Raw genomic sequence first — 26835 nt, forward strand, 5'->3', positions numbered from 1 at the left:
TATAGCTTTTGCTGTCTGAAAGTTTAGTTTGTAGAATAAAAAATACTGTCAGCTTAGTCACCTTTTTAGAGCTTAGGTTAGCAACATTTAGGGCATAGTTTCTTACTGAAAATTCAGTTAGCATTTTAAAAACAGAATTTAATTTTATTCTTATTTTATCTGAAAATTTGAGGTATAAGGAAGTTATTCTTTAACTTTCCCTCTTAACCTAAAATGGGCTCCCACATAAGACAGATGTCTTATCATCATGTTCCCAGAGAGATGGAGGATTCAAAACCAAGGTAATTCTTTGTGTTATGAAAGTGTGAGAAGAATGGGAGAGTTACTATCCTCTTCTGAGAATTACCCTTTAGTTCATGCTCTTTATGGCATCATGTTATTAATGTAGTTGGGAAATTAGAGCATTTTTACTTCCACTCAAAAAAAAAAAAATTCACTAGGCTCAGAACTGATCTGATTTACTTGGTGGCCAATGGTAAGTTTTAAAATGTGTGATTTGTATCCTTTCAGTTTGAGAAAGAAAGTAATGAATAGACAATAACTATAAATCCTTTCTGCTTCCAAAATGATTTATTTGGCTTTCAGCTGAAGCATTAAAAAAAATGTAAGAGTAGAAAATCTTTAAGTCTCAACATTTTACTGTTATTTCATATTAATTTTGTTTGAAACAATTTAACTTACAGGTCACTTTAATACCTTGTATTTAGATAAGTTTGGGATCAGTTTTTGAACTTGGAAAATGTTGAAGGAATATTTTTAGTAAAATTGTTTTTTTAAATTATACTTGTGGTTTGGATTTAATGCATTTAAAATAGCATTCTTGAGTTATGTTTTAAGATTCTATCAAGGTAGTGCTTTTTAAAAATTGAGATATATGGGACTTCCCTGGTGATCCAGTGGTTGAGACTCCACACTCCCAACGCGTGGGGCACTGGTTTGATCCCTGGTTGTGTAGCTAAGATCCTACATGCCATAGGGAGTGACCTAAAAAGATGGATAAATAAAAATTGGGATATAATTATATATTAGTTTCTGGAGAAGGAAATGGCAACCCACTCCAGTATTCTTGCCTGGAAAATCCCACAGTTGGAGGAGCCTAGCAGTCTACAGTCCATGGGGTCGCAAAGAGTGGGACATGATTCAGTGACTTCACTTTCACTTATATATTAGTTTCAGATATACAACATAATATATATATTATGACAGTCAGTTCAGTCACTCAGTTGTGTCCGACTCTTTGAGACCCCATGGACTACAGCACACCAGGCTTCCCTGTCCATCACCAACTCCAGGAGCTTACTCAAACTCATGTCCATCGCGTTGGTGATGCCATCCAACCATCTCATCCTCTTTCGTTCCTTTCTCTTCTCACCTTCAATCTTTCCCAGCATCAGAGTCTTTTCCAGTGAGTTGGTTCTTTGCATCAGGTGGCCAAAGTATTGGAGTTTCAGCTTCAGTCCTTCCAATGAATATTCAGGGTTGATTTCCTTTAGGATGGACTGGTTGGATCTCCTCACAGTCCAAGGGACTCTCAAGAGTTCTCCAACACCACACAGTTCAAAGCATCAATTCTTTGGCACTCAGCTTTATCGTCCAACTCTCACATCCATACATGACTACTGGAAATCATCGCTTTGACTTGACAGACCTTTATTGGTAAAGTAATGTCTTTGCTTTTTAATATGCTATCTAGGTTAGTAATAGCTTTTCTTCCGAGGAGCAAGCGTCTTTTAATTTCGTGATTGCAGTCACAGTCTGCAGTGATTTTGGAGCCCCCAAAGATAAAGTCTGTCACTGTTTCCATTGTTTCCCCATCTATTTGCCATGAAGTGATGGGGCTAGATACTATGATCTTAGTTTTCTGAATGTTGAGTTTTAAGCCAGCTTAAAACTCTCCTATTTCACTTTCATCAAGAGGCTCTTTAGTTCCTCTTCACTTTCTGCCATAAGGGTGGTGTCATCTGCATATCTGAGATTATTGCTATTTCTCCCAGCAATCGTGATTCCAGCTTGTGCTTCTGCCAGCCCAGCGTTCCTCATGATGTACTCTGCATAGAAGTTAAATAAGCAGGGTGACAATATACAACCTTGACGTACTCCTTTTCCTATTTGGAACCAGTCTGTTGTTCCATGTCCAGTTCTAACTGTTGCTTCCTGACCTGCATACAGGTTTCTCAAGAGGCAGGTCAGGTGGTCTGGTATTCCCATCTCTTTAAGAATTTCCCACAGTTTGTTGTGATCCACACAGTCAAAGGCTTTGGCATAGTCAATAAAGCAAAAGTAGATGTTTTTCTGGAACTCTCTTGCTTTTACGATGATCCAACGGATGTTGGCAATTTGATCTCTGGTTTCTTTGCCTTTTCTAAATCCAGCTTGAACATCTGGAAGTTCACGGTTCATGTACTGTTGAAGCCTGGCTTGGAGAATTTTGAACATTACTTTGTTGTGAGAGGAGTGCAACTATATAGTAGTTTGAACATTCTTTGGGATTGGAATGATAACTGACCTTTTCCAGTCCTATGCTGAGTTATCTAGACCACTGCAAATGTCATTAAGATCTATCCCCGTACATAGTTACTCATATTTTTTCTTGTGGTAAGAACTTTTCAGATCTACTCTCTCAGCAGCTTTCAATATGCAATACAGTATTACTAACTATGGCTACTGTACTGTACAGTATATCTGCATGACTTATTTATTTTTTAAAAAATTATGCTTTTTAAACTTTGTTTTTCTATTTCTTAGGTTATTGAATTAGTTCAGAAATATGGGCCAAAAAGATGGTCTTTAATTGCAAAACATTTAAAAGGAAGAATAGGCAAGCAGTGTAGAGAAAGATGGCATAATCATCTGAATCCTGAGGTAAAGAAGTCGTCCTGGACAGAAGAGGAGGACAGGATTATCTATGAAGCACATAAGCGGTTGGGAAATCGTTGGGCAGAAATTGCCAAACTACTTCCTGGAAGGTACTTATACAAATGAATGTATATTTTCCTGTACTTTAAACTTGATCTTTATTATGGTTACTATTAAATATATTTATAGATACCCCATGACTTTTATTTATAATTAAAATTTAGACTGCAGAAAACAAGCAGCCCTTTGTGATATTTGTAGTGCATTTTGTGGGAAGGGATATAATTACTTTTTTAACAAAATATTTTATAGCGGTAATTTGTGCAACAAAATGGTAGACCTTTAGATTATGTAAACATTTAATGCACTTCCCCAAATTATGGTTACATATCAGTGCCAATCAAGCAGTCTTTGTACAAAATAAGCTGTAACGGAATCTAAGTTGAAGAGATTTCTTTCATATTGGATTCTTTTAATAAGACCAGAGAATAACAAATACACTGGCTGAAATAAATTGCTCTGAAGGTGCGTTAGAGAAAATTCAGTTCTAATTAATGCTTTAGATCCTAAGTAGTATATATATATCCATGTGGCTAAAATATGGAGTTTCCATCAGGAGCAGTGATGGGCTACATATACGCTATACATTGCATGGTTCAGACATTGCCTAGCCGTTTGTAGTATAGTAGACCAGCAATTTTGGGAAAATCCATTCCTCACTCAAAAGGTGTGCACTTGTTATTGTTGTAGTCTCTGTATAGTACGTAGTAGTTAATTAAATGCATTTACATGTATCCTTTTTTTTACAGAAATAAAACACTTTTATTGTTGAATAAACATTAACTCAGAATGTGATGCCCATCATAGGCAATCTGATAAGAGACTGAGAGAAAAAAAAAAGAGAAATCTCACCTTTCACCCACATAACCAAGCAGATACGATCCATTACATGTAGATTCTCAAGATAATATTTAGTCCTAAGTCAGAAGACTTGACAGCACCATTTTATTTCATGTAGTTCATCCTATATTAGGAGAAGGCAATGACATCCCACTCCAATACTCTTGCCTGGAAAATCCCATGGACGGAGGAGCCTGGAAAGCTGCGGTCCATGGGGTCGCTGAGGGTCGGACACGACTGAGCGACTTCACTTTCACGCATTGGAGAAGGAAATGGCAACCCACTCCGAATCCCAGGGACCGGGGAGCCCCTGAGATCGCACAGAGTCGCAACACAACTGAAGCGACTTAGTAGCAGCAGCAGCATCCTCCTATATTTACCTAACAATTGGAGTGCCCATCTGTTGTCAATTATTGGCTTTATGTAAAGGAAAAACACACTTCTCATATCTTTTTGTTAGAAGGTAGTTTTACAACTTGGAATCAGGTCAGCTAAAGTTGAGCTCTTTTCCTGATGAAACTTGCAGATAGAGCACTATATTCTATATATTCTTAATTAATCTTCATATACTTGTGAAATAATGCAGAGCAACATTGCTATATTTGTCTTAGAGAAATTGAAGCATAGTGTTAAGGTTTTTTATCCAAGTTACTGAAGCTGGTTTAGGAACTTCTGATGTTTTCAGTCTTTGATGCATCTTTTTACTGTCCGTAGAACGTGGCTTAGTGCTTAGCATAAAGTAGGTTCTCAGTAAATGTTTGTGTATTTTTTTAAATGTATGCTATAAGTAGCTGTAGGTTGAAGGCTTCCGTTTTTGCAAGGGGGACTTAGGTAAAAGGGGAGCCAATGAACTTTTTCTTCCATAGGTGTTTTGTTGATAAGAAGTGAAGATGAATACTGTGATTCTGTCTTTTTATGACCATATTTGATCTTGGCTTCAAGGCTTTTGCCCTTGTTATGCTCTTTATCTGGAATGCTCTTTTTTATATTTTTTTCTGTTCTTGTATGACTAGTTCATTCTTGTCCTTCAGATTTTAGCTTCACTGTCCCCTCAAAATTGCTCAAAATCAAAATTACTGTAGTTACTCACTTTCTCTTATTACTTTAAATGATCTGCATTTCACCGTTTTTCTTCTTATTTATTTATTTATTTATTTTTAATTTTCTTCCCTCCTTCCCTGCTGCCATGCTTCCTGTGAAGATGTAAGCCCCACGAGAGCTGGGACTTTATCTTATTGCCTTATCTCCAGTGTTTAGAAGTGTATTTGACATACAGACATATAGTATATTTTTTTAATTTAAAAAAGTGTCTAATTTTACCAGTTGTAAAAGTTTAAGTACTTTGTATACTTTATATGGTGTTAAAAATTTATGGAGTCCTCTTTTTCTTTTTTAAATATACACTTTAATTTCTTAGGACTGATAATTCTATCAAAAATCATTGGAATTCTACTATGCGAAGAAAAGTGGAGCAGGAAGGCTACTTACAAGATGGAATAAAATCAGAACGCTCTTCATCTAAACTTCAACACAAACCTTGTGCAACTATGGACCATTTGCAAACCCAGAATCAGTTTTACATACCTGTTCAGGCACATATTTTTAATACTTTTTTGTTTAAAAATCTTCTTTAGTTGCCGTATGGGAAGGTGTTTAGTTTCTTAGTAGGATAAGAACAAAATATATCAAGAGAAATAGACATTTAAATTTCAAAGTTGAAAAAATATGTCATTACTAGCTGTTAAATCATTGTTGTTGTTGTTTAGTCGCTAAGTCATGTCCAACTCTTTGAAACCCCGTGGACTGTAGCCGCCAGGCTCCTCTGTCCATGGGATTCTGCAGCCAAGACTACTGGAGTGGGTTGCCATTTCTTTCTCCATTAGTGGAAGTTTATCTCTGCTTGTTTTGATTGATAAATATTTTGGGAACAAATTCATTAAAATATTTCCTTTTATATATCATTTTTACAGTATCTAATTACAAAACTTAGTGTGTACATTTCCTAACTATCATTCTCTGAATCTTCATGATTCAAAACTAATGATCATTTATGCTTTAATATCAATTATAGTTTTCTTTAAAAAATTTTTTTTGCGTGATTGTAGTATAGCTTGCTTGTAAGAGGTGAGTGTATATAAATAATGGTTTAAAGGAGAAAACAGTCAAAAATATTTCAAGCCATCATTTAGGGGTGTGTGGCAAATAATTGGTTCTTTGGCATTCAACTTTGCTGTTCCCTCATCACTTAGCTGACTGAGTGAATTCAGCCTTTGTTCAGGCAGGTTCATTGCAGATTACCCACATTCATCATAGGGCAGGCTCTGTTTTTCTTTCAAAGCATTTTCCTACCTGCAAGAAATTAGGAGTTTTCATGAGCTTTGTTTTACCTTTTCCCTGTCTACTTGTCTGTCGTGCCGTTTTTCATGTTGAGCAGTTCTTAATTTTTGTCACCTAGAATGTAAAGATTAAGTCAGGGCTTAAAAGTATCTACTGCAAGATAAAATTTGGCTTTGGTTAACAATCTGTGCTTAGTATTTAATTTTATTAATTTTATTCCAGATTTAACTTTATTCCACTAAATGGACATTATTTTTTTTAGACATAATTTTCAAAGAACCTCTTTAAAAAGGTAGTGACATCTTAATTTACGAATAGGAAAACTTGCAAAGACAGTACAGTTATCTGCTGATGTTTAGTACCTTAAGATTTCTGTTGTCTCTTTACATTTTTCTTTAGAGTCCTAGATTTCAGCAGCATAAACTGAAACTTTCTTTAAATTTAGTTTTTTTAACTCATAGGATAATTTTTTAAATTATTTGGGGCCAATTGAGTGTTTAATACTCTCAATCAGAACATATTGGAAAGAGAGTATCTCTTGTACTTTAAGAATTATTTACCTTTTAATGATTCTTGAAAGATTTGTGGTATTCATAGTTTAAGTCATTTAAACTGCTGAAAAGCTAATTCTAATTTTGACTTGAAAGAAAAAAATGGATTGGTATGAAGTACTGTCACAGGTTAAAATGAAAAGTTTGAGAAAGATGTTTCTAATTCATTGGAAGTTGAGCAATAACTGATAGTAATCAAATGTAAAAATTAAGTTCTGTGTTAGAAGTTATATATAATGCTTCTGCATTAGTGATTTACATAGACCATTATGGAAGATAGACAATTTCCTATTTATACTTATTAGATTTTAAGATTTTAAAAAATCTTATGCGGTTCTTCTCAGATTTCTCCCTACCACTGCACACTAAATTTGCATGCAACTTCAAAAATTTTATTACAGATTGTTTAGAAAAGAGATAGAATAATTCTTTGTCTATTGTCAAAGTATTAAAAATACATGAGTGATTCTGATTGTTTTTCTGAGACAAATAATAGAAGCAGCCTCTGTTTTCATATCTTTGAGACTGGCATGGGGGGAGGTGGTAGGAGTAGGAGATGTGAATATTGAAGACTTGCTTTAGTCTCCAGCTGCATAAGTGCTTCATATGAACCAATCAGTCCTTTCCCCTGAACAATAGAAACACAATAATTACTTTGTCTTCTCCAGGAGATAGAGCAATCCTTTAATAGCGGATTTTAAAAAACACTTGGTAGATATTGTAGATAATAAGTTGACTGGTTGGATGATAAATCTAGCCCAAGTAATTCTCATATTTCATTTAGGGGAAAATAGGTCTTTGCTAAGAGTTATGCCTTTTAGTCAATAGATTTTAAGAGTAAGATGTAGCTACTAAGAAATTATTATATGTGTAAATACTCAAAGTTAACAGAGATACTGACTTCCATGTTGATATTTATTCAGTTTTTGTGCTTTGCCTCAGATTTTTTAAAGTTTATAGTGTTATAGGCATGATATTAATGATATTAATTTTAAATTACTTTTTTAGATTCCAGGCTATCAGTATGTATCACCTGAAGGCAGTTGTGTAGAACATGTTCAGGCTTCTTCTGCCTTTATTCAGGTAACTTTTTATTTATTAAAAAACAAAACAAAACCCCAAAGGAAACACTCAAACATTTTCAAATTCTAATAGTGCCTGTTTGCTCATCTATAAAATTTTGGCAAAAGCAATACTATCTGAACTACTTATTTTGAGTATTATAACATTAAAGGAGAAAGTTTGTGTGTTTGAGAATTATAAACTGTACCAATGTAAAGTAGTTCACAACACCAGTGAGGTGGTTCTTTCATTCTTCTAATTTAGAACATTCAAGTTATGAATGAACATATTTTTACTAAACTGGATAGAATGTATGTATTCAGATTCAATAAATTAAAACAAATTCCACACATAAGTTTTTAAATTGATTAGATGATGCAGTGTAAGTTTTTTCATACATTTAAATTTCCCAAGTCTTTTCTGTTAAATTGAAAATATTTACCAGCACCTCTTTAAGGTCCCAGAAGAAGTGTGATACTGAGTATTTGGGATTTTGTAGTATTAAGCTTTATTAGAGAGAACAGACTTTATGTTGCATAGAAGAAAATAAAACTTAGAGCATTAGTAATAATAAAACAATTTTGTAAATAATCTGCTTTTTCTCTTTTGTTTAACTTATTTTAGCAACCCTTTGTAGATGAAGATCCTGATAAGGAAAAAAAAATAAAGGAACTTGAGTTGCTTCTTATGTCAGCTGAGAATGAAGTTAGAAGAAAACGAGTTCCATCAGTAAGAAATACTCTAAAGTGTTTAGAGTTTATTGTTAGAATCTTTTATGTGCTTTATATGCTTTTATAGTTTTAATCAGCACTAACTTTTGTATGCTAGCAAGTGGAAAGCATATTCATTGTGATTTCAGATTTTAATATGGACTGAAAATAGTTTTTCTAATTTGCAACTTTGAAGTTGCCTATTTTTGATATGCATCTCTTGGAACATACTTCACAGTGTTTTGTATTAAGATGCTTCTTGAATAATATCAAACAAACTTAAGGTATAATCTTCAATATGTATATTTGTGAAAATGTGTGGATTAGATTAGGCTTTGATTTCTATTAGACATTCCATGTGATAATGGCCTTAATAGACAAAAAAAAGAAACTTAAGGAATTTAATTAGATATGTAAAGAGATTTCTGTGCTTCAAAATTATTTTTATTCTCCCTTTGAAAACGTTTTCTTGTTTACTGTATTAGAACACAAATTCAGTACATTGGAAAAAGTAATAATTTTTTAAATATAGGAAAAGGGAACATTTAAGTTTTATGCTGTCTAAAGAAATCTTTCAATGGAAGTGGGTTTTGGTTATCAGGTATGAAAAGTATTGTCTGAGGTTTGGTTGATGAGAACAACTATGAGTATTAAATCAGGATACATGACAATGATTCTGGGTAAGTTAAACAGGCTGTGCTAGGAAGGAAAAAAGTTTGTATTTAAATGTGACAATTTTGAAAGTTTAATATCCTGGGATTTTTTACATTTAGGAAAGTTTTTCTTGATCTGGGGCTGAGTCAGGGGACAGTATATTTAGAGTGATGGGAACTAATACAAAATCACTAAATAGAATAACCTCAGGGCTTGAAATAGTATTATGAGGCAACTGGTGATTCTTTAAATCATTTCAGAGAATATTAATAAAAATGACATTTGTTAATTGTAGTGGATGAGATAAATACCATGGAAAAAGTAATTTTTGTTTTGAAACTACAAATACCATGGGCAAATAGGGATACCTTAAGTATACTTAAAGTTAATTTCAGTTATATTAAGAAACTGCAAATAAATAACCATGATTAGAGGGTCCACATTTATAGATAATATATTCAGGTTTAAGCACATTAAAAATTTTTGATAATAGTGTAATTTTGTAATTTAATAGGAAAATATAATTAACTAAAAGAATTGCTATTTTGCATTAAAAAAGGAGAAAGTTTACTAATTATTTTTTTCCAAACTTGCTATCTAAAATCCACTGTCATAAAGATCTGGTTGAATAAGGAGACTGGCGATTTTAGAGGGAAATTGCTGCACCCAGTATAACAGATTCTATACTCATATAAAGTATTTATTCTAGACAATTATGTGGTAATAATGATTGCCATTTTTCTGAGTATTCATTATGTTCCACTCTTGTAGATGTGCTAGATGTATTCCTGGTAATCCTTGTATTAACTCTGCAAATTAATTACTAGGCATTCAGAATCAGATGTTTGAGATTACAAAAAATCTATGGTTTTGCCAGTGGGCCTAGTAAGCTCCCTCTTTGAATCTTTTTCCTGCCTGAAAACTAAGTTGAAATGTATGTGGTTTGGAAGTTATCTCCAAAAAGTGATTGTAAACTCAGAGGTGGCTACACTAGTGAAATAAGATTGCTTTAATTTCTTTTATTTATAGGACTCTTTATAGGAACTTGTTTTGAAACAGTGTTGGAAAGTTTTTTTTTCACCTTAACTCGAGACTTAACATTTTGCTATTGTAAATATCTACTACATCTAGTGATTTTTAATTTTAATAGTAATAGGTACTGTTTATTGAGTGCTTCCAATGGGCTGAGCACCATGTTCTCTAAAATATGGTAGCTATTAGCCACATTTAATTCAAAATTTTAAAAATTCAACTCCTCAGTTGCACTCGCCACACTGTTGTTGCTCTTATGGCTGGTGGCGCCCATGTTGAGCAGCCTCCAGTGCAGAACATTTTCATCACCTCAGAGGGTCTTTGGACCATGCTGTACACTTTACGTCCTGTAGCTTCTTGTTTTTTTCCTATTTTTTTGAGATATAATTAATGTATAGCTCTGTATAAGCTTAACATGTACAGCATCATGATTTTACTTACATAATGTTAAGTTTAGTGAACATCCATTATCTAATATAGATACCAAAAGAAAAGAAAAAGACAAAGGAAAAAAAAAACTTCTTTTTCCTAATGATGGAAGCTCTTAGAATCTGCCATTCTTAACAGTTCTCAGATTATGTATTGTTTCTTAACCATGGGTCTTCAAGATCTCGCTTCTTGTTTTTCGTTATGAGACACTAGAAAACTAGGCTCAAGAGATAAGTAAATTGGCCAGTGTACATCTCTAGTGAGATCAAGAAAAATGGCACAGTCCCTGAATTCAAAGGATTTACTTTGCAGTGGGGAAACAGTGTGATAAAATAAGTCACACAGTTTTATGGGGGTTCATAGAAGATTGACATTTAGGTAGTCAGAAGGGTTCCCTGGAAGAATTCCTGTTTGAGCTTAGTCTTGAAAGACAGGCAGTGAATATATACTAGCAAAAGAGATGAACTTGGACATTATTATAAACAGAACAGTTAATAGTGTATAATAGGATGGAGTACTTCCCAATATTTGAACTGTATCTTGAATGAGGGATAGGAATTTTTCCTGGTCAGTAGGTTGAGCCTTCTAAATAAAGAGAATGCTCCCTTTTTCTAGGGTAAAAGACCAAAACTCACAGGAATTGCAAGTACTACAGTTGGGTATTCAGTATTCCCTGGGAAGAGGGCTTGTGTTGAGAGATGGCGTTTGAAAGGTAGAGAAAAGTTAGATTCTAGGAGTTTGGACCTTATTTTGTAGTATATACATACTAGTTTGATCTCACCATGACTTTATAGGTTTAAAAAAAAATGTGAGTTAGACAAAAGAAATATAGTCAGCATGAGGTTTAATGAAAAAAAAATTTGCATCAATTTTAAGGAAAGATGGTATATTTGCTACTATATTTTTAGCTGAAATGTTGCAAAGTATGTTGTCCTAGAAAAACTCATACTTAAAATCCACATTTTTGCTTAGGTTGGGAATGACAAGTAATGTTCAAATTTCTTCTGTACTTTCAGCAACCTGGAAGCTTTTCTAACTGGCCTGGTAGTTTCCTCATGGATGACAGCATGTCTAATACTCTAAATAGCCTTGAGGAGCATGCTAGTGAGTTTTACAGTATGGATGAAAATCAGACTGTGTCTGCTCAGCAGAACTCACCTACAAAGTTCCTGGCCGTGGAGGCAAACGCCGTGCTGTCCTCTCTACAGACCATCCCAGAATTTGCAGAAACTCTAGAACTTATTGAATCTGTAAGTTTGAAATTATGAAATTATCAAAAACCTCAATTTTAGATATGTGGTTTCATATTCAGAAACAGTTTAATGGATACTCACCAGTTTTATGTTGCACATTACCTTATGGTTAATTTTGTTCTGATATTTTGCAGTGGTTTTTGGCAAGAAATATGTGTATATTTATTATACAAGTTGTATATTAGAGATAGTTGGAAAGTAGAGAAAATTAAAGAAGAAAATGAAAATTCTCCATAAGTCTAGAGTTAATAATTTGAGGTATTTCCTTTCAGGCTCTGTTCTATACATATAAAACATATGCATATATTTTTAAATGCAAATGTACACTAATGCTTGTGAATTTTTTTCCCACAGTATACCATGATCATGTCCCTGTTTTCTTAACTTGTTTTTAAACTTGAATATAAATGTTTTGATTGTATTCTATCATATGAACGTAGCAAATTTTATTTATCCAACTTACTGTTATTATTGGACATTTATCTGGTGGTGTTTTTTCAGTATTACAAATTAAAGGATATGTGTAAAAAGCTTTGTGCAAAATCATGATTATGTCCTTAGGTTAAATTGAATTTTTGAATCACAGTATGTGACCACTTTGAAGATACTCCGTGTGTGTTTGTGTGTGTGTCAGTTGCTTAGTCGTGTCTGACTCTTTGCGACCCCGTGGACTGTAGCCCGCCAGGCTCCTCTGTCCATGGGATTCTCCAGGCAAGAATACTGGAGTGGGTTACCATTTCATTCTCCAGGGTATCTTCCCAACCCAGGGATCTAACCCGGGTCTCCTGCATTTCAGACAAATTCTTTACCATCTGAGCCACCAGGGAAGCCGTATATTTTACCAAATGATTATGTAGATGTACGATAAAGTTTTCTGATAGAATAGAATGTGGAATTTTATGACAAACTATACTGTTTTATGAAAATAATGTAATTTGTTCCTTTCGTTTGAAATACTTTGTTAATAAGCTTCAGCTACTGAATTAGATGAAGTGTTATTTTGTAATGTTCCAAATTGGAGTTGTAGTAAAACCATAATCTGTTCCTCTCAGATGGTCTTGCTTAAAAAAAAAAGAACCAAGGAGAACCTATTTCTGTGGATAAAAATGGGTAGTTAATTAACTCTGGAAATCATCATCCTATGTTCAAGACTAGATGTAACCAGGTTTTAATATTAATAACTTTAGTTAAGAATTTAATCTGTTGCAGGATCCTGTAGCATGGAGTGATGTTACTAGCTTCGATCTTTCTGACCCTGCTGCTTCGCCTGTCAAGTCCACCCCAGTTAAACTAATGCGAATTCAGCACAACGAAGGCGCCATGGAATGTCAGTTTAACGTCAGTCTTGTACTCGAAGGGAAAAAAAACGGTTGTAACGGGGCAGACGGCGAGGCTGTTCCTTTAACCTCCCCAAGTGTGGCTAAGTTTAGCACTCCGCCAACCATCCTCAGAAAGAAGAGAAGAATGCGAGTAGGCCAGTCCCCAGGCAGCGAGCTTGGCGATGGCTCATTCAACGATGGTGGTAACACAGCACTAAAACACACACCGGTGAAAACACTACCATTTTCTCCTTCACAGGTAGTCATGTTGTTTTTGTTCATGTTTCCAACTGTTGATGAGCTCGACTGAATTAGATCTTGGATATCCATACTAGCAGTTATTTCATTGCTTTCAGTTCAGTTCAGTCGCTCAATTGTGTCTGACTCTTTGCGACCCCATGAATCACAGCACGCCAGGCCTCCCTGTCCATCACCAACTCTTGAAGTTCACTCAAACTCATGTCCATCGAGTCAGTGATGCCATCCAGCCATCTCATTCTCTGTTGTCCCCGTCTCCTCCCACCCCCAATCCCTCCTAGCATCAGACTCTTTTCCAGTGAGTCAACTCGTCGCATGAGGTGGCCAAAGTATTGGAGTTTCAGCTTTAGCATCAGTCCTTCCAATGAACACCCAGGATTGATCTCCTTTAGAATGGACTGGTTGGATCTCCTTGCAGTCCAAGGGACTCTCAAGAGTCTTCTCCAACACCACAGTTCAAAAGCATCAATTCTTCGGCGATCAGCTGTTTTCACAGTCCAACTCTCACATCCATACATGACCACGGGAAAAACCATAGCCTTGACTAGACGGACCTTGGTTGGCAAAGTAATGTCTCTGCTTTTCAATATGCTATCTATGTTGGTCATAACTTTCCTACCAAGGAGTAAGCGTCTTTTAATTTCATGGCTGCAATCAGCATCTGCAGTGATTTTGGAGCCCAAAAAAATAAAGTCTGACACTGTTTCCACTGTTTCCCCATCTATTTCCCATGAAGTGATGGGACCAGATGCCATGATCTTCGTTTTCTGAATGTTGAGCTTCAAGCCAACCTTTTCACTCTCCTCTTTCATTTTCATCAAGAGCCTTTTGAGTTCCTCTTCACTTTCTGCCATAAAGGTGGTGTCATCTGCATATCTGAGATTATTGATATTTCTCCCAGCAATCGTGATTCCAGCTTGTGCTTCTGCCAGCCCAGCGTTCCTCATGATGTACTCTGCATAGAAGTTAAATAAGCAGGGTGACAATATACAACCTTGAGGTACTCCTTTTCCTATTTGGAACCAGTCTGTTGTTCCATGACCAGTTCTAACTGTTGCTTCCTGACCTGCATACAGGTTTCTCAAGAGGCAGGTCAGGTGGTTTGGTATTCCCATCTCTTTCAGAATTTTCCACAGTTTATTGTGATCCACACAGTCAAAGGCTTTGGCATAGTCAATGAAGCAGAAATAGATGTTTTTCTGGAACTCTCTTGCTTTCTCCATGATCCAGCGGATGTTGGCAATTTGATCTCTAGTTCCTCTGTCTTTTCTTTAGTAACACATAAAAATGTATACTGTAGTCAGATGTATATATAGGAGAGTGCTGAGCTATGATAAATCAGAAAAATATCCCAGGAAGTGAAGTAGTTGCATTTTATCTTACACTGTTTAGAGCTGAAAGGGATATCTTAGATACATAGTTCCACATGTTTGTAGAACTCATCAGGAAGTAGGCCCAGAAAGGGAAAATGCCTTGCCCACAGTTATCTAATGGCAGGACTGAGACAGACAGCCAGTTTCCTGACTGACTGTTCTAGAGGTACCAGGTATATATTCCTAGACAGCTGCTGCTTAGAAGAATTGCATGTGTTAGAAGGTCATCTAGGGATGTCAGGGATTACCTGCTTTCTCCTATAGTTATATCTTTGGGCAGCAGATACTTAACTTATATTGGGGCAAACTGTTTCTTTGATTTTATAATACTGTCTGTCTTAATGAATGCCATATTCAAGGCTGTGTGCTAAATGCTTTTCTTATAGTATCTTAGTTAATGCTCTTGCAAAAAACCTCTGGAGGTAGTTAGAATGAAATTCAGAAGTTAAGCAATTTGTCCAAGATCAGTAAGAAAGAGATGAAGCTGGTATTTGCTTCAAGTGTATTGACAGAGGTGAAAAGTTTTATGGAAGAAGAAGGAAGTTTAATGGCCAAGTAAAGTTGGAGGCTGTTGGGATATTATTGGAGGTACATTTTGATGCTGGGAAGATGAATATCTGGTAGTAACTACACAGCCACTGTTTTCTCTGAAAATTTACCACCTCACCCAGTGCACCCTCAGGAGTTACACAGGGTCCTGAGGAAAGTGAACCTGGGTTGATCTCACTAGCAGTTTTCTGTCTTTGGAGTTTTGCATACCTGCAATTTTTGTTGAGTAAATTCTAAGATGGACAGTGGCTGAGAAGCTGAGGCATGGTTATAAAGACTGTCTGCTGTGCTGTGGTGTGCTAAGTTGCTTCAGTGGTGTCTGACTCTGTGCCCTGTGGACTGTAGCCCGCCAGGCTCCTCTGTCGATGGGATTCTCCAGCAAGAATATTGGAGTGGGTTGCCATTTCCTCCTCCAGGGGATCTTCCCAACCCAGGTATTGAACCTGCATCTTCTGCATCCCCTGCATTGGCAGGTGGGTTCTTTACGACTGGAGCCACCTGGGAAGCCCATAAAGAACATATATTCCATAGCAAAGATCTTAGATTTTATCCCTTGACTTGGAGGCATCAGAAGTGATAGAGCTAGAACTCATTCCAATTATAAGTAGCCTTAAAGCAGTTTCTACTTTTTCTTACCATTACTTCTAATCTGTTGGCTACAAAAATAAATGAGTATTTCACAATTGTATGTAAGTTAAAATCCAGTGTGTAAATTGTGTCATTTGGAAAATGGACTCTATGATACCAATTTTGACTGCTCAAAGTTTCTGATCTGTGTTCTAAATAGGCACATTTGCCAGACAGCTGTATTTTTTATTAGTTAAACTTATTCTGGGTCTTCCCTGGTAGCTCAGCTGGTAAAGAGTCTGCCTGCAATGCAGGAGATCCCAGTCCAATTCCTGGGTTGGGAAGATCCTCTGGAAAAGGGATAAGCTACCCACTCCAGTATTCTTGGGCTTCCCTGGTGGCTCAGACAATAAAGCATCTGCCTGCTCATCTGCCCGCTCATCTGCCCGGGGAGACCTGAGTTGGGAAGATCCCCTGGAGGAGGGCATGGCAACCCACTCCAGTATTCTTACTTGGAGAATCCTTATGGACAGCGGAACCTGGCAGGCTATAGTCCATGCGGTTGCAAAGAGTCAGACAAAACTGAGTGACTAAGCACAGCACAGCACAAACTTACTCTGAATTCTGTATGTTCTTATAGAAAGGAGCATTTAAGATAATTTATTAATAAAATCATAAAACTTTTTTTCAGTTATACCATTGTACAAAGCTTACCTTTAGCAAAGCAGCTAGTTAATGGCTTCTATAGATTCTCATTTGGTAAGATATACTGTTTGGAAAATTTTTATTGTGTTTTGTCACTTTTGGATTTTTGTTAAATGGCTATTTTTGGAATACCTGTTAGGTGTTAAACACTGTTCTCAGAGCTGGGGAGGCAGCAGTGAACAAAACAAAATTTCCTGCCCTCATGGAACTTTATTTTTATAGAGTGGAAAGTAAATATATTATTATTGGTATCTTTTCCTAAAAGGAATGGAGAAATATCTTGAAAATTTAATCAGTTTGATATTTGTGTAGGATTTTGACATTTTAGAAATTGTCTGTACACTCTCTTTTTTAGTTTTTCAACACATGTCCTGGAAATGAACAAATTAATATAGAAAATCCTTCATTCACATCAACCCCTATTTGTGGGCAGAAGGTTCTCATTACAACTCCTCTTCATAAGGAAACAACCCCTAAAGATCAAAAGGAAAATGTAGGGTAAGTAGATACTAAATAATTGTGTTGAAGAAAATGGGAGGCAGTTTCAAAAGTAGATTAACTTTTTGTCCATTTATATGTATATCATAATCCTTTTCATATGAGATTTAGAATGAAAAAAAATCATAACCTTGAATTTTATCCCTAGGAGACCTGAAATCAGCTAAAGGTAGTATAGAAGTTTGATCTTAAGCAAATAACATTTTTAGTACTTATTTCTACATTAATCTTTTTTCTGTTTTAAGATGATTGGAATAAGAATAGTTTCAGTTCAGTTCAGTTCAGTCGCTCAAGTCGTGTCCGACTCTCCGCGACCCCATGAATCACAGCACGCCAGGCCTCCCTGTCCATCACCAACTCCTGGAGTTCACTCAAACCCATGTCCACAGAGTCGGTGATGCCATCCAGACGAGTTGACTCACTGGAAAAGACTCTGATGCTGGGAAAGAATAGTTTAGGCAGGCATATTTTGAAAGTCTTGGAATATTTAAAGCATGTATATATACAAGAAAAATTCAGTGTGTGCTTTTATGATGGCTTTGTCTTTCTTACATGAAATCAAATTTTGACTATAATACAAATATCTGAATGATTGGACAGGTTTAGAACACCTACTATCAGAAGATCTATATTGGGTACTACACCAAGGACTCCTACTCCTTTTAAGAATGCGCTTGCTGCTCAGGAGAAAAAATATGGACCTCTTAAAGTTGTGGTATGTATCTTTTATTTTTAAAAATGTTCCTAATTTTAATAAGACACAAATTTAGATTTTTTTATCCTTGATTTTTAACATTTAAAAAAGATGTTCAGTGAACTGGATTAAAAAGACATACCTCCTATAAGTTTGAATTTGTATTAATCTTTCTTCTTGTAAATAAACCCTTGCTTGGCTTGTTTTGAATTCACACTTTCTTTATGTCATCCAGAGAGAGCAAATCAAGTGTCAGTAGAACTCATTTCTTAATACTAAAACCTACCTTTTAGTAGTTTCAGTAGCAGTTACCTACAGTATAATAAGATAATTTTAATGTTTTGATATACATAAGCACTGGTGAAGGAAATGGCAACCTACACCAGTATTCTTGCTTGGGAAATCCCATGGGCAGAGGAGCCTGGTGGGCTACACAGTCCATGGAGTCACAAGGAGTCAGACATAACTTAACGATTTAAACAACAAAATTACATAAACACATTCCTAGTAATATTTATGAAACTGATCACGATACCTCTTTAAGGCTCAGTTACCTCTTTTATTCAGTGGATATTACAAAACACTCCAGCAGGTTATTTATGAAGGTAGATAATAGAAATAAAGGGGCTGGTACTAAGATTCAAGTAATATGTGCTTAGTTGCTGCTATTATTATTTTAATAATGATGGGTAACAGCAGTAGTATGTTAATGGAAGTGGGAAGGGTTATCTGTACTTTCATATATATATATTGTCAATATTGAAGTACCTTAGGTGAGCCATGAGCATTCTGATTCTAGGCAGATATAGATTTCTGACAAATTAGGTACATTAAAAATAAAATATGATTTTTAAAATGGTCATTTAGCAGCAGCAGGGTACTCTAGTTATGTAAATCAGTTAATAAATTTTGGTTTACTTGATCTAATCAGTTTTCTACGAAAAAGCATGTATCGCACTCAAATGTTCTAGTCTTTTCCTTATTTAGAAATGCTGTTTTAGAGGGTACATAGTAGGATTGATCAGGTCTTTTTGCCACTTAGCTCCATATACTGCTATAAGAAAAAAAAGTTTAGCGTTCTCTAAACTTCTTAGTTTTTATGCATATACATAATAATAGTGGGATCACATTGTGTACTTTTTGGTAACCTTTTTAAATTTAATAAATTGCATTCATTTAAAGAAATTACCTTTCATTTATCGTATAACTTTTAATGTTTTGTACTGTTCCATTGTATGGACTTACCTAGTTGATTTAACTAGTTTGTTTCAGCATTTTGTTACTCATTTTTTTTAAAAGATCATTAATTTGACAAATGCTGACTGAGTGCCTCATGGGTGCCAGCTGCTGGGCTGGTCTTTTGGGGATGTAATGTTAAACATGTCAGGTGTGGTTCCTGCCTTTATAAGGGTGTGTGGCCTAATTGAGAATTCTAAAAATAAGCAATAATCTGAAAACATTTGAAAAATTCTGACAGTTCCTCAGGGTCATTTCGTCAACATATACTTTGAATAAAAATTGTTATTTTAATAATAGTGCACAAGAAATTAGGTTTCAGGTATCTAAAGTCTCTATCAGTTTGTTCATGTTTGGGAAAAATTTATCCATTGCCAAAATAGGTCGTTTTCATCAAAAATTTAAGATAAAAGGAAAGTATGGATTTTATAAGTAAAATTTCTAAAATATCTTCAGGCTCCTTTGCAGCGAGCTGACTTTTCATTTCTCCAGTTGTTTCCTGAGCACCTACTGTGTGCTAGCCACTCAGCTTTCTTATGTGTCTTACTGAGGATCAAATGTGCTTCTTAGACTTTGGCTTTCTAGGACACTTGTATTCTTTTTTTTTTTAACTGAAGTATAGTCAGTTTACAATGTCAAGATAGTTTCTGATGTACAGCAAAGTGATTCAGTTACATATATATACATTCTTTTTCATATTCTTTTCCATTATGGTTTATTACAGGATATTGAATAATATTATACTTCCATGTGCTATACCTTGTTTTTTATTCTTTCTATATGTAATAGTTTGTATCTGCCAACCCCAGATTCCCAGTCTTTCCATCTCCAACCCCTCTTCCTCCATGGCAACAACAAGTCTGTTGTCTTTGTTGTGAGTCTGTTTCTGATTCATATGTAAGTTCCTTTGTGTCATATTTTAGATTCCATATGTAAGTGATATCATATGGTGTTTGCCTTTCTCTGTCTGACTTGACTTAGTATGATAATCTCCTAAATCCATCAGTGTTCCTGTATATGATGTTGTTTTCTTTCTTTTTTAATGGCTGAGTAGTATTCCATTATAATATATATATGCACCACATCTTTGGGCACTTGCATTCTTATAGGCGAAAGAACAGATTCCAGATTCCTTTCTAAGAACACATAACCCATGTTCTTTGTGAAACGTAATCCTTAACACAAGAGCGCTTAGAGCAACACATAGAAATACTCATAATTCCTGCATGTCTCAGGATATAGATAAGAACACTTTAAACAGTCTGTTTCCATTTTAAAGTTTTTGTAAGTACTGTGAAATCTCGTTTATGTATGGATGCTATTCTCTGTAACTTTGTTGACTGGGAACGTAAGCTGTTGGTCATTACATGCTACCAGTTTGTTCTTTGATTTAGTGGAGCTTTGATTACTTTTTTTTTTAAAACAGTTCTTGGTTATGGTAGATCTTAAGACCTATGGTATGTCTTAATATAATTTACATTTTTTTCTGAGTTATATAGTGTGCTTAGTTATTTGAGGGCTTCTCAGATGGTAAAGAATCTGCCTGCAATGCTGCAGACCTGGGTTTGATCCCCGGGTTGGGAACATCCCCTGGAGAAGGCAATGGCACCCCACTCCAGTACTTTTGCCTGGAAAATCCCATGGATGGAGGAGCCTGGTGGGCTGCAGTCCATGGGGTTGCAAAGGGTCGGACACGACTGAGCGACTTCACTCTTACTTCCTTTCGCACACTCCAGTACACACATGGACAGCCACAGACACCCGTGCACACACACACGCTTCCTGAGCACTGTGACTCAGCTCTCAGCTTAAGGCTAGGTGTGGAGAGATGCATACAGAAGAAAAAACTCTGAAACAGCTCACACATGTAGTGGAAAGACAAACATGCAAACTAGTAATTACACACTGTGTAATAACTACAATAAAAATAGGATAAGGAGAGCTACTCTCGTCCAGATTTATTCTGTTTCCTATTTTTATGTAAAAATAGGGAAGTAATCTCTCTTCTTTTTAATTCTGAAGCTTCTGTTTGAAGCAGGAGCTATAATGGGTTCCCGCAAAGGAAGATTTTATTTAGTGCCTTGCCCTGAAGGAAGTGGCACACTTCATTCAGTGCTTGCAGTGTGCAATATTATTTTGCCATTGAATGGATTCGTTAATTTATTCAACTTATATATCTCTAGGGGCTGGGGGAAAATTATGCCAATAGTGAAAAAGTATAAAAGTTGGGTTTCTATATAAGGGGAGAAAAAAGGAAGTGCTATAAAAGGCTTTTTAAAATTCCTTTTAAAAATAATTTAGTCACAGCCACTTGCCTTCTTGGAGGAAGACATTCGGGAAGTTTTAAAAGAAGAAACTGGAACAGACATATTCCTCAAAGAGGAAGATGAACCTGCTTACAAAAGCTGCAAGCAAGAGGTGACCTTTTTGTATTGTTGTTGATAAAAATCTTTATCATGTTCCAGTGACTTGGCCATAATGTCCCTATTGTAAATTATTCATTCTAGCATACTGCTTCTGTCAAGAAGGTCAGAAAATCACTAATCTTAGATAATTGGGAAAAAGAAGAACCAGGTACTCAACTGTTAAATGAAGACCTTTCAGACTTGCAGGTTTGTAAAGGATTTTCCTTATATTAAGATGGTTGCTTTAAACTCTAGTGGTTCTTGTGCTTTACTCATTGTGTGGTTAATTCGTTAGAGATCATAGAGGGTTTCCATTGGTGTTATTCAGCCTAATTCAGAGAGAAACAGTTAACTGTAGAGAATATTTCATTCACGTCCTTGGTTTTTATATTTGTTTTGTTTTCAGAGAAGTTAGCTCTCTTACGGATGTTGTCAAAGAGTGGTAGTCCTCAAAGCTTGAAATTTCAGTATTTATCTTTGGTTCACCTCTTAAATATTTAATTTCATTACATTGCTAGAAATTTCATCGGAGCGAAAGCTTTCTTGGAGGGACATGCACAGGATTTCCACTACCACTTACTCCATAGTCCTGTTTGTCTCCATTTTTGAATTAGTTACTTTATTTTCCTCTTTCTTTTTTCTCTTAGTCAGAAAATATATTTACAACATCTTTATTAATGATACCATTATTGGAAATACATGACAATAGGTGCAACTTGACTCCTGAAAAACAAGATATAAATTCAACCAACAAAACATATACACTTAATAAAAAGAAACCAAACCCTAACACTTCCAAAGTTGTCACATTGGAAAAGAATCTTCAGGTATGAATTTATAAATTTCTTTCAGTGACTTTCGTTGTTGTGTATTCAGTTATCACTTTGGACCTACTGATCACAAATCATACTTTTTCTTTTAAATTCAAAATTGACTATAACAGTAACTAGACATTCACCATTGTTTTGTCACTCAAACTAGATTTGGGTTTCTGAGAGACTCACTCATCAGGGCACATATAAACACCTGGATTTATAGTTGGGGACTCTCCTGGTGATTTCTTAAGCACTATTTCATTCTTAAACTAAAAATACCTAAATCTACTTCTGGCACTTCTTCTGTAATAAATAATTGTAGCCCGAATTGCAACTTTTAAAGGGTAAGTGGTTGGAAGCAGTTTCAACTTGATTTTGTTGGTATAATGGTTTCCAGTGAACTTTCTGGCTCATAGTTGTAAAATAAAATGGTTTTTTTCAGATACTGTGCAGCCATTATGTCGCTGCAAATGAAAGCTGGAAAATTTTTTACTGTATCTTAAGAATTCAACCTAGAGAATTTGAGAGGTCACTGAGGAAAAAGTTCTCTTCTTTATGCCACAATGACTACAGAACTAGCATTCCTGGCATTCAAGCATTCCTTGAAAACATCTTTGGCAGTCAGATGTGTGGCACCTCTTTATTGAGCCGCTGCTCTTCACAGAGCCGTGTAGCACATTCTCTGAATCCGTTTAAAATGATCTGATTTACCAGTGTTTAACACAGAACTTTTCAGGAAAATCTGTTACATAGGAGGGCATACCTATACAGTAGTAACCTTGATAATAGAGGAAAATAAGTGTAAACTTGACTTTGTATTATTTTTCCTAATTTGCAAGACATCAAGCATTTTCGGTTCATTTTTTGACATTATATCCTCTTTAAATCTTTTGCCAAACTTTGAAGCACTAAAGACTGATGTTTCTGTGCTCAGACTGATTTTGTAAAACAACTATATACTCCAATTTAAAAATAAACCAGAGTTGATTTGAGGGGCAGTTGTGGAAATAGAACTTTTAAACTGCCTTCATAGGCCTATATGTGGCTAAAACATTGACTTAACAATTGATCATAAACATTTTAGTATATGATTTTGAAACATCGTTATTTAAAAAGAATCACAATGCCATTGTCAAAAACATTTTATAGTAATTATTTATCAAATATCCAGTCAATTAATTGATTTTTTAAAAGTCTTAATTGTGAAGTAGAATGGAAAATTTTCTTAGTAGTTTTCATATCACTATTAATATTTCCTTCCTAGTCAACTTGTGAATGGGAAACAGTGGTTTATGGGAAGACAGAAGACCAACTTATCATGACTGAACAAGCAAGAAGATATTTGAGTACTTATACAGCTACAGGCAGCACTTCAAGAGCTCTCATACTGTGATTGTTACTAAGACTGATGAAATGCCCCCACTCCCTTACTAGATTCTGTACTAAGTTAGGCTGCAATGAAATGTTTTTGTTGATTGTTTTTAAAGTTTTAAAACAGCCCTAGAACGGTTTGCATCCTTTTTCATATTGGGCAAGCAGAAAGCTAGGCACTTAAGTAAGGGGTAGGCAATTTCATAGTTTATTTTTTTAAGACATGAGATTTTTAAAAATTCTTTTTAAAGAACAAGATGGAGAAATCATATTAGAATGTTCAAGGATATTCTGAAAGTAAATTCTCACATCTTTTCTTCAGAAGATATATGTTACTACTCTCCTGATGCTGCAGTTTTGTTATAGATAGGTCTTATGAGTATGTGTGATTTCTGAAGTTAGTCTCTATACAGAAAGCACACATGGCCTTATGAAGTACTTTTGCCTATCTTCTGATTTACTTAGGCTACCATTTACAGAGAAACACAGTGGGAAGGCATTTAAAAGAATGAAAGTTGCACTACTAATTTTTGGTATTTTTCAAAAAATAGTAAAATTAACTACAGTGTTAAATGTATTTATTTGAGCATAGTCCTCAAAACAGAAGGCATTGCAAAAATGTTTTTTCCTTATTGGTAAAGAGTCAGTATTTTCTCCATAAATCTCAGAAGAGCTGAGAGTTTTGTTGAATGTATTGTACAGTATGTAGGAGCAGGAAAACTTTGTAAATTGGAAAGAAGTCTGTTTTTATAATTTATTTTCATTTTTAAAGCTTAAATGTAGATATTTATACCTATACAGGGTGTCTAGAAGCCAATGTTGTTTCCTGTTATTACAGATAACATAGTAAAGAACAATTTTGACTTTATGAAACAGTAGTAAGTTATAGCTGCAAAGAATTCAGTATCTATACTGTATGTCACATCTACCTAAATATTGCACTATGTCCTTTAAATCATGTTGGTTATAAAGTAGTTCTAAAAATGTACTAAATAATAATTTAATATTTTCTTTTTAAATTATATGGGGGGGTCATATAAATTAATCTGGTGATTTGTGTATGTGTTTGAAATTTTTGCATTTTGTTTAAAAAAATAATATGGTACTTTGGTCCCTAAAAACAGCCTGCACTTAGAAGTTTATTATATTTACTCAATGTTTAAGAAGTAGAGAACATTATCTTTTATTTATAAAAATATTTGTCCTTTTATAAATGTTTTGTGTTTCTCTACAGGTTACAACAGTTGCTTCAGTTGCCTGTTTTAGGTGTTTGCACTTACTTTATTTCTTCTTGAAAGAATGTCTTTATTTGCTTTTGTGTAGAGATTTTATGTAATTTTTTGAAACATATAATGGTATGCTGTCAACTTAAACACTGACAGGTAAATAGAATTGTACACTGTAGTTGTAATTATTTGTAATTGACACACTCTCTCCCTCTCCACTCCTGAAGTATGCTGCTATAGAAAATAGCAGAATCGGCTTGCTGCTATGAGAGAAGGAAAGAGCGACCACCACTTGCACTGTGTGAAAACATAAAAAGTATGATGATGGCAAGTTCTCAAGTTAACTTAATGGAATCAACCATTACCAGGCAAATTCTTGCAAATACCAAAATGCTCTGCCTTAAAACAAAAACAGCTTAAGATTCTCTGTTGATGGAAATGGAAATACAAAGTATTTTAATGCCTAGCTTTTGAACAGTAGACCTAAAAGGATTTTAAGCTATTTAAATCTACTTGCTCATTTTTGCATATTATATGTAGTGAGAAGTGAAGAAAATGTGTGGTACTAAGATTATGCCTTGTTGATAACAGATGAACCAATTTGAATCTTCCTAGCATGTTTGTTAAGTATGTTGATTGCTTTCTAATTAGTGAACTTCTCACAGAAATTTCACTTTGTAAAACCAATGATTGTAGCAAAATCATACTGGATCATTTCAATTTCAGTTACCTTGAACTAATAGCACATAATGGTTCCCTTTTATCTTTTCTTTTTTTTTTAATGTAGCCCCTGGCTGGTTTGGATGTACATAGTCTCCAGTTACCAAAGTATAATATCTTGGAAGAGCTATATTTTTTTAAAGCATAGTTTTTCTTGAGCATTAAATTATCCCACATGTAATATATTGCAGATAAGCTTGGGATTTTTGGACATAGTACATATTTCGGTTGGTATTGGTTGAATCCTCCAGTTAACTGCTTTGTTGCTTTTTGCAAGAAGATTTTTTAATCTTAAACATGTCAGACATCTTAAATCACTTTTTATACTGTTGTGTTCAATTTGAATTTCTTTCAGTATGTTAAAAATGCCAGACATAACATGTAGCAGCCATACTTGCATGGAAACTGACTACACATATAATACTGCATTTTGTTGTAAGGTTTTTGCATTAATACAGCCATTACCCTGACTAAATTGAGTTTTTTGATGTATGGGAAAAAACTTTCCATTGTAAGAGAATCTTGCATACAATATTGACTGTTAACATCCAAAATAAAGCATCTGTGTACAAGCTGACATGGCATTGCTCATTTCACTCAGATTTTGTATTTTGACTGACCCTAGAAGGACTTAACCCAATATTCTGTTCTTAGACCATTTTTCTCCTTTCAGGTGATTTCATCCGTTAACACAACTTGACCTCTTTACTCAAGAAATGAAAATACATTTCCATTTCTTGAGCCTCATTTAGAGCCGTATTTTCAACTGCCTTTAGAGATTTCCAATGACTCTTCCGTCAACACCTTAAATGTAGGATGCTCTCCTTTTCTCCAGCTTGAACCTGCCCCTCTGTTCTCTTAGTGGTGTTACTTTCCCTTGATCGCTCACTGACAAACCTTGCGCCTCTCCCTAACCTTCCACGTTGAAATCTGTTTTAAAATCTCAGCCCACTGAAAGGCTCAGCTCTAATTCCATTCCTTCATCTCTGACTTAGATTATTTGACTTATCACTCTGCTCTCCATTCTCCAGAAGTATCAAGAAATTTTTGTGACATCAGGGTGTCACCTAGGCATGGCCAACCGGTCACCCAGACAGGTTTGTGCAGTGTTATATCGCCTTAGTCAAGGTCACCATCCAGATTTTACCATTAGCCTTCTAGGCTCAGAAATCTGATGGATTAACCCATCAGATTAAGAGACTAAAATGAGTTTACCCCTCACTGGAATGTCTGTATCAAGTGAGTGAGACTGACACATGAACTCAGAAAACTTAATTTACAGTGTGAAATGTAAGTCTTGAGAGGAAAGACAACT

General features: G+C 35.1%; 1 protein-coding gene across 3 annotated transcripts in view; it reads left to right on the forward strand.

Annotated features, from left to right (window-relative positions):
* The window catches only part of MYBL1 (MYB proto-oncogene like 1), a 37651-nt gene extending 11554 nt beyond the window's left edge, over positions 1–26097 (forward strand). The window contains exons 5-17 of one of the 3 annotated variants that reach the window (XM_088844446.1): positions 2746–2966; positions 5174–5348; positions 7653–7727; positions 8331–8435; positions 11548–11781; positions 12994–13362; positions 16911–17053; positions 17654–17768; positions 21285–21401; positions 21491–21595; positions 22036–22215; positions 23468–23592; positions 24809–26097. In XM_088844446.1, the coding sequence (XP_088700572.1) occupies positions 2746–2966; positions 5174–5348; positions 7653–7727; positions 8331–8435; positions 11548–11781; positions 12994–13362; positions 16911–17053; positions 17654–17768; positions 21285–21401; positions 21491–21595; positions 22036–22215; positions 23468–23592; positions 24809–24869 (2025 nt within the window). In that variant the 3' untranslated portion in view covers positions 24870–26097. Of the gene's footprint in view, positions 1–2745; positions 2967–5173; positions 5349–7652; positions 7728–8330; positions 8436–11547; positions 11782–12993; positions 13363–16910; positions 17054–17653; positions 17769–21284; positions 21402–21490; positions 21596–22035; positions 22216–23467 lie in introns of all 3 variants that reach the window. The other 2 variants (XM_055432511.2, XM_088844445.1) reach the window with 2 other exon arrangements.
* The last annotated feature ends 738 nt before the right edge of the window (positions 26098–26835 follow it).

This window comes from Moschus berezovskii, chromosome 16 (genome assembly GCF_049115385.1).
Source record: "Moschus berezovskii isolate FMDL1 chromosome 16, NW_MosBer_1.0, whole genome shotgun sequence".
Taxonomy (NCBI): Eukaryota; Metazoa; Chordata; class Mammalia; order Artiodactyla; family Moschidae; genus Moschus; species Moschus berezovskii.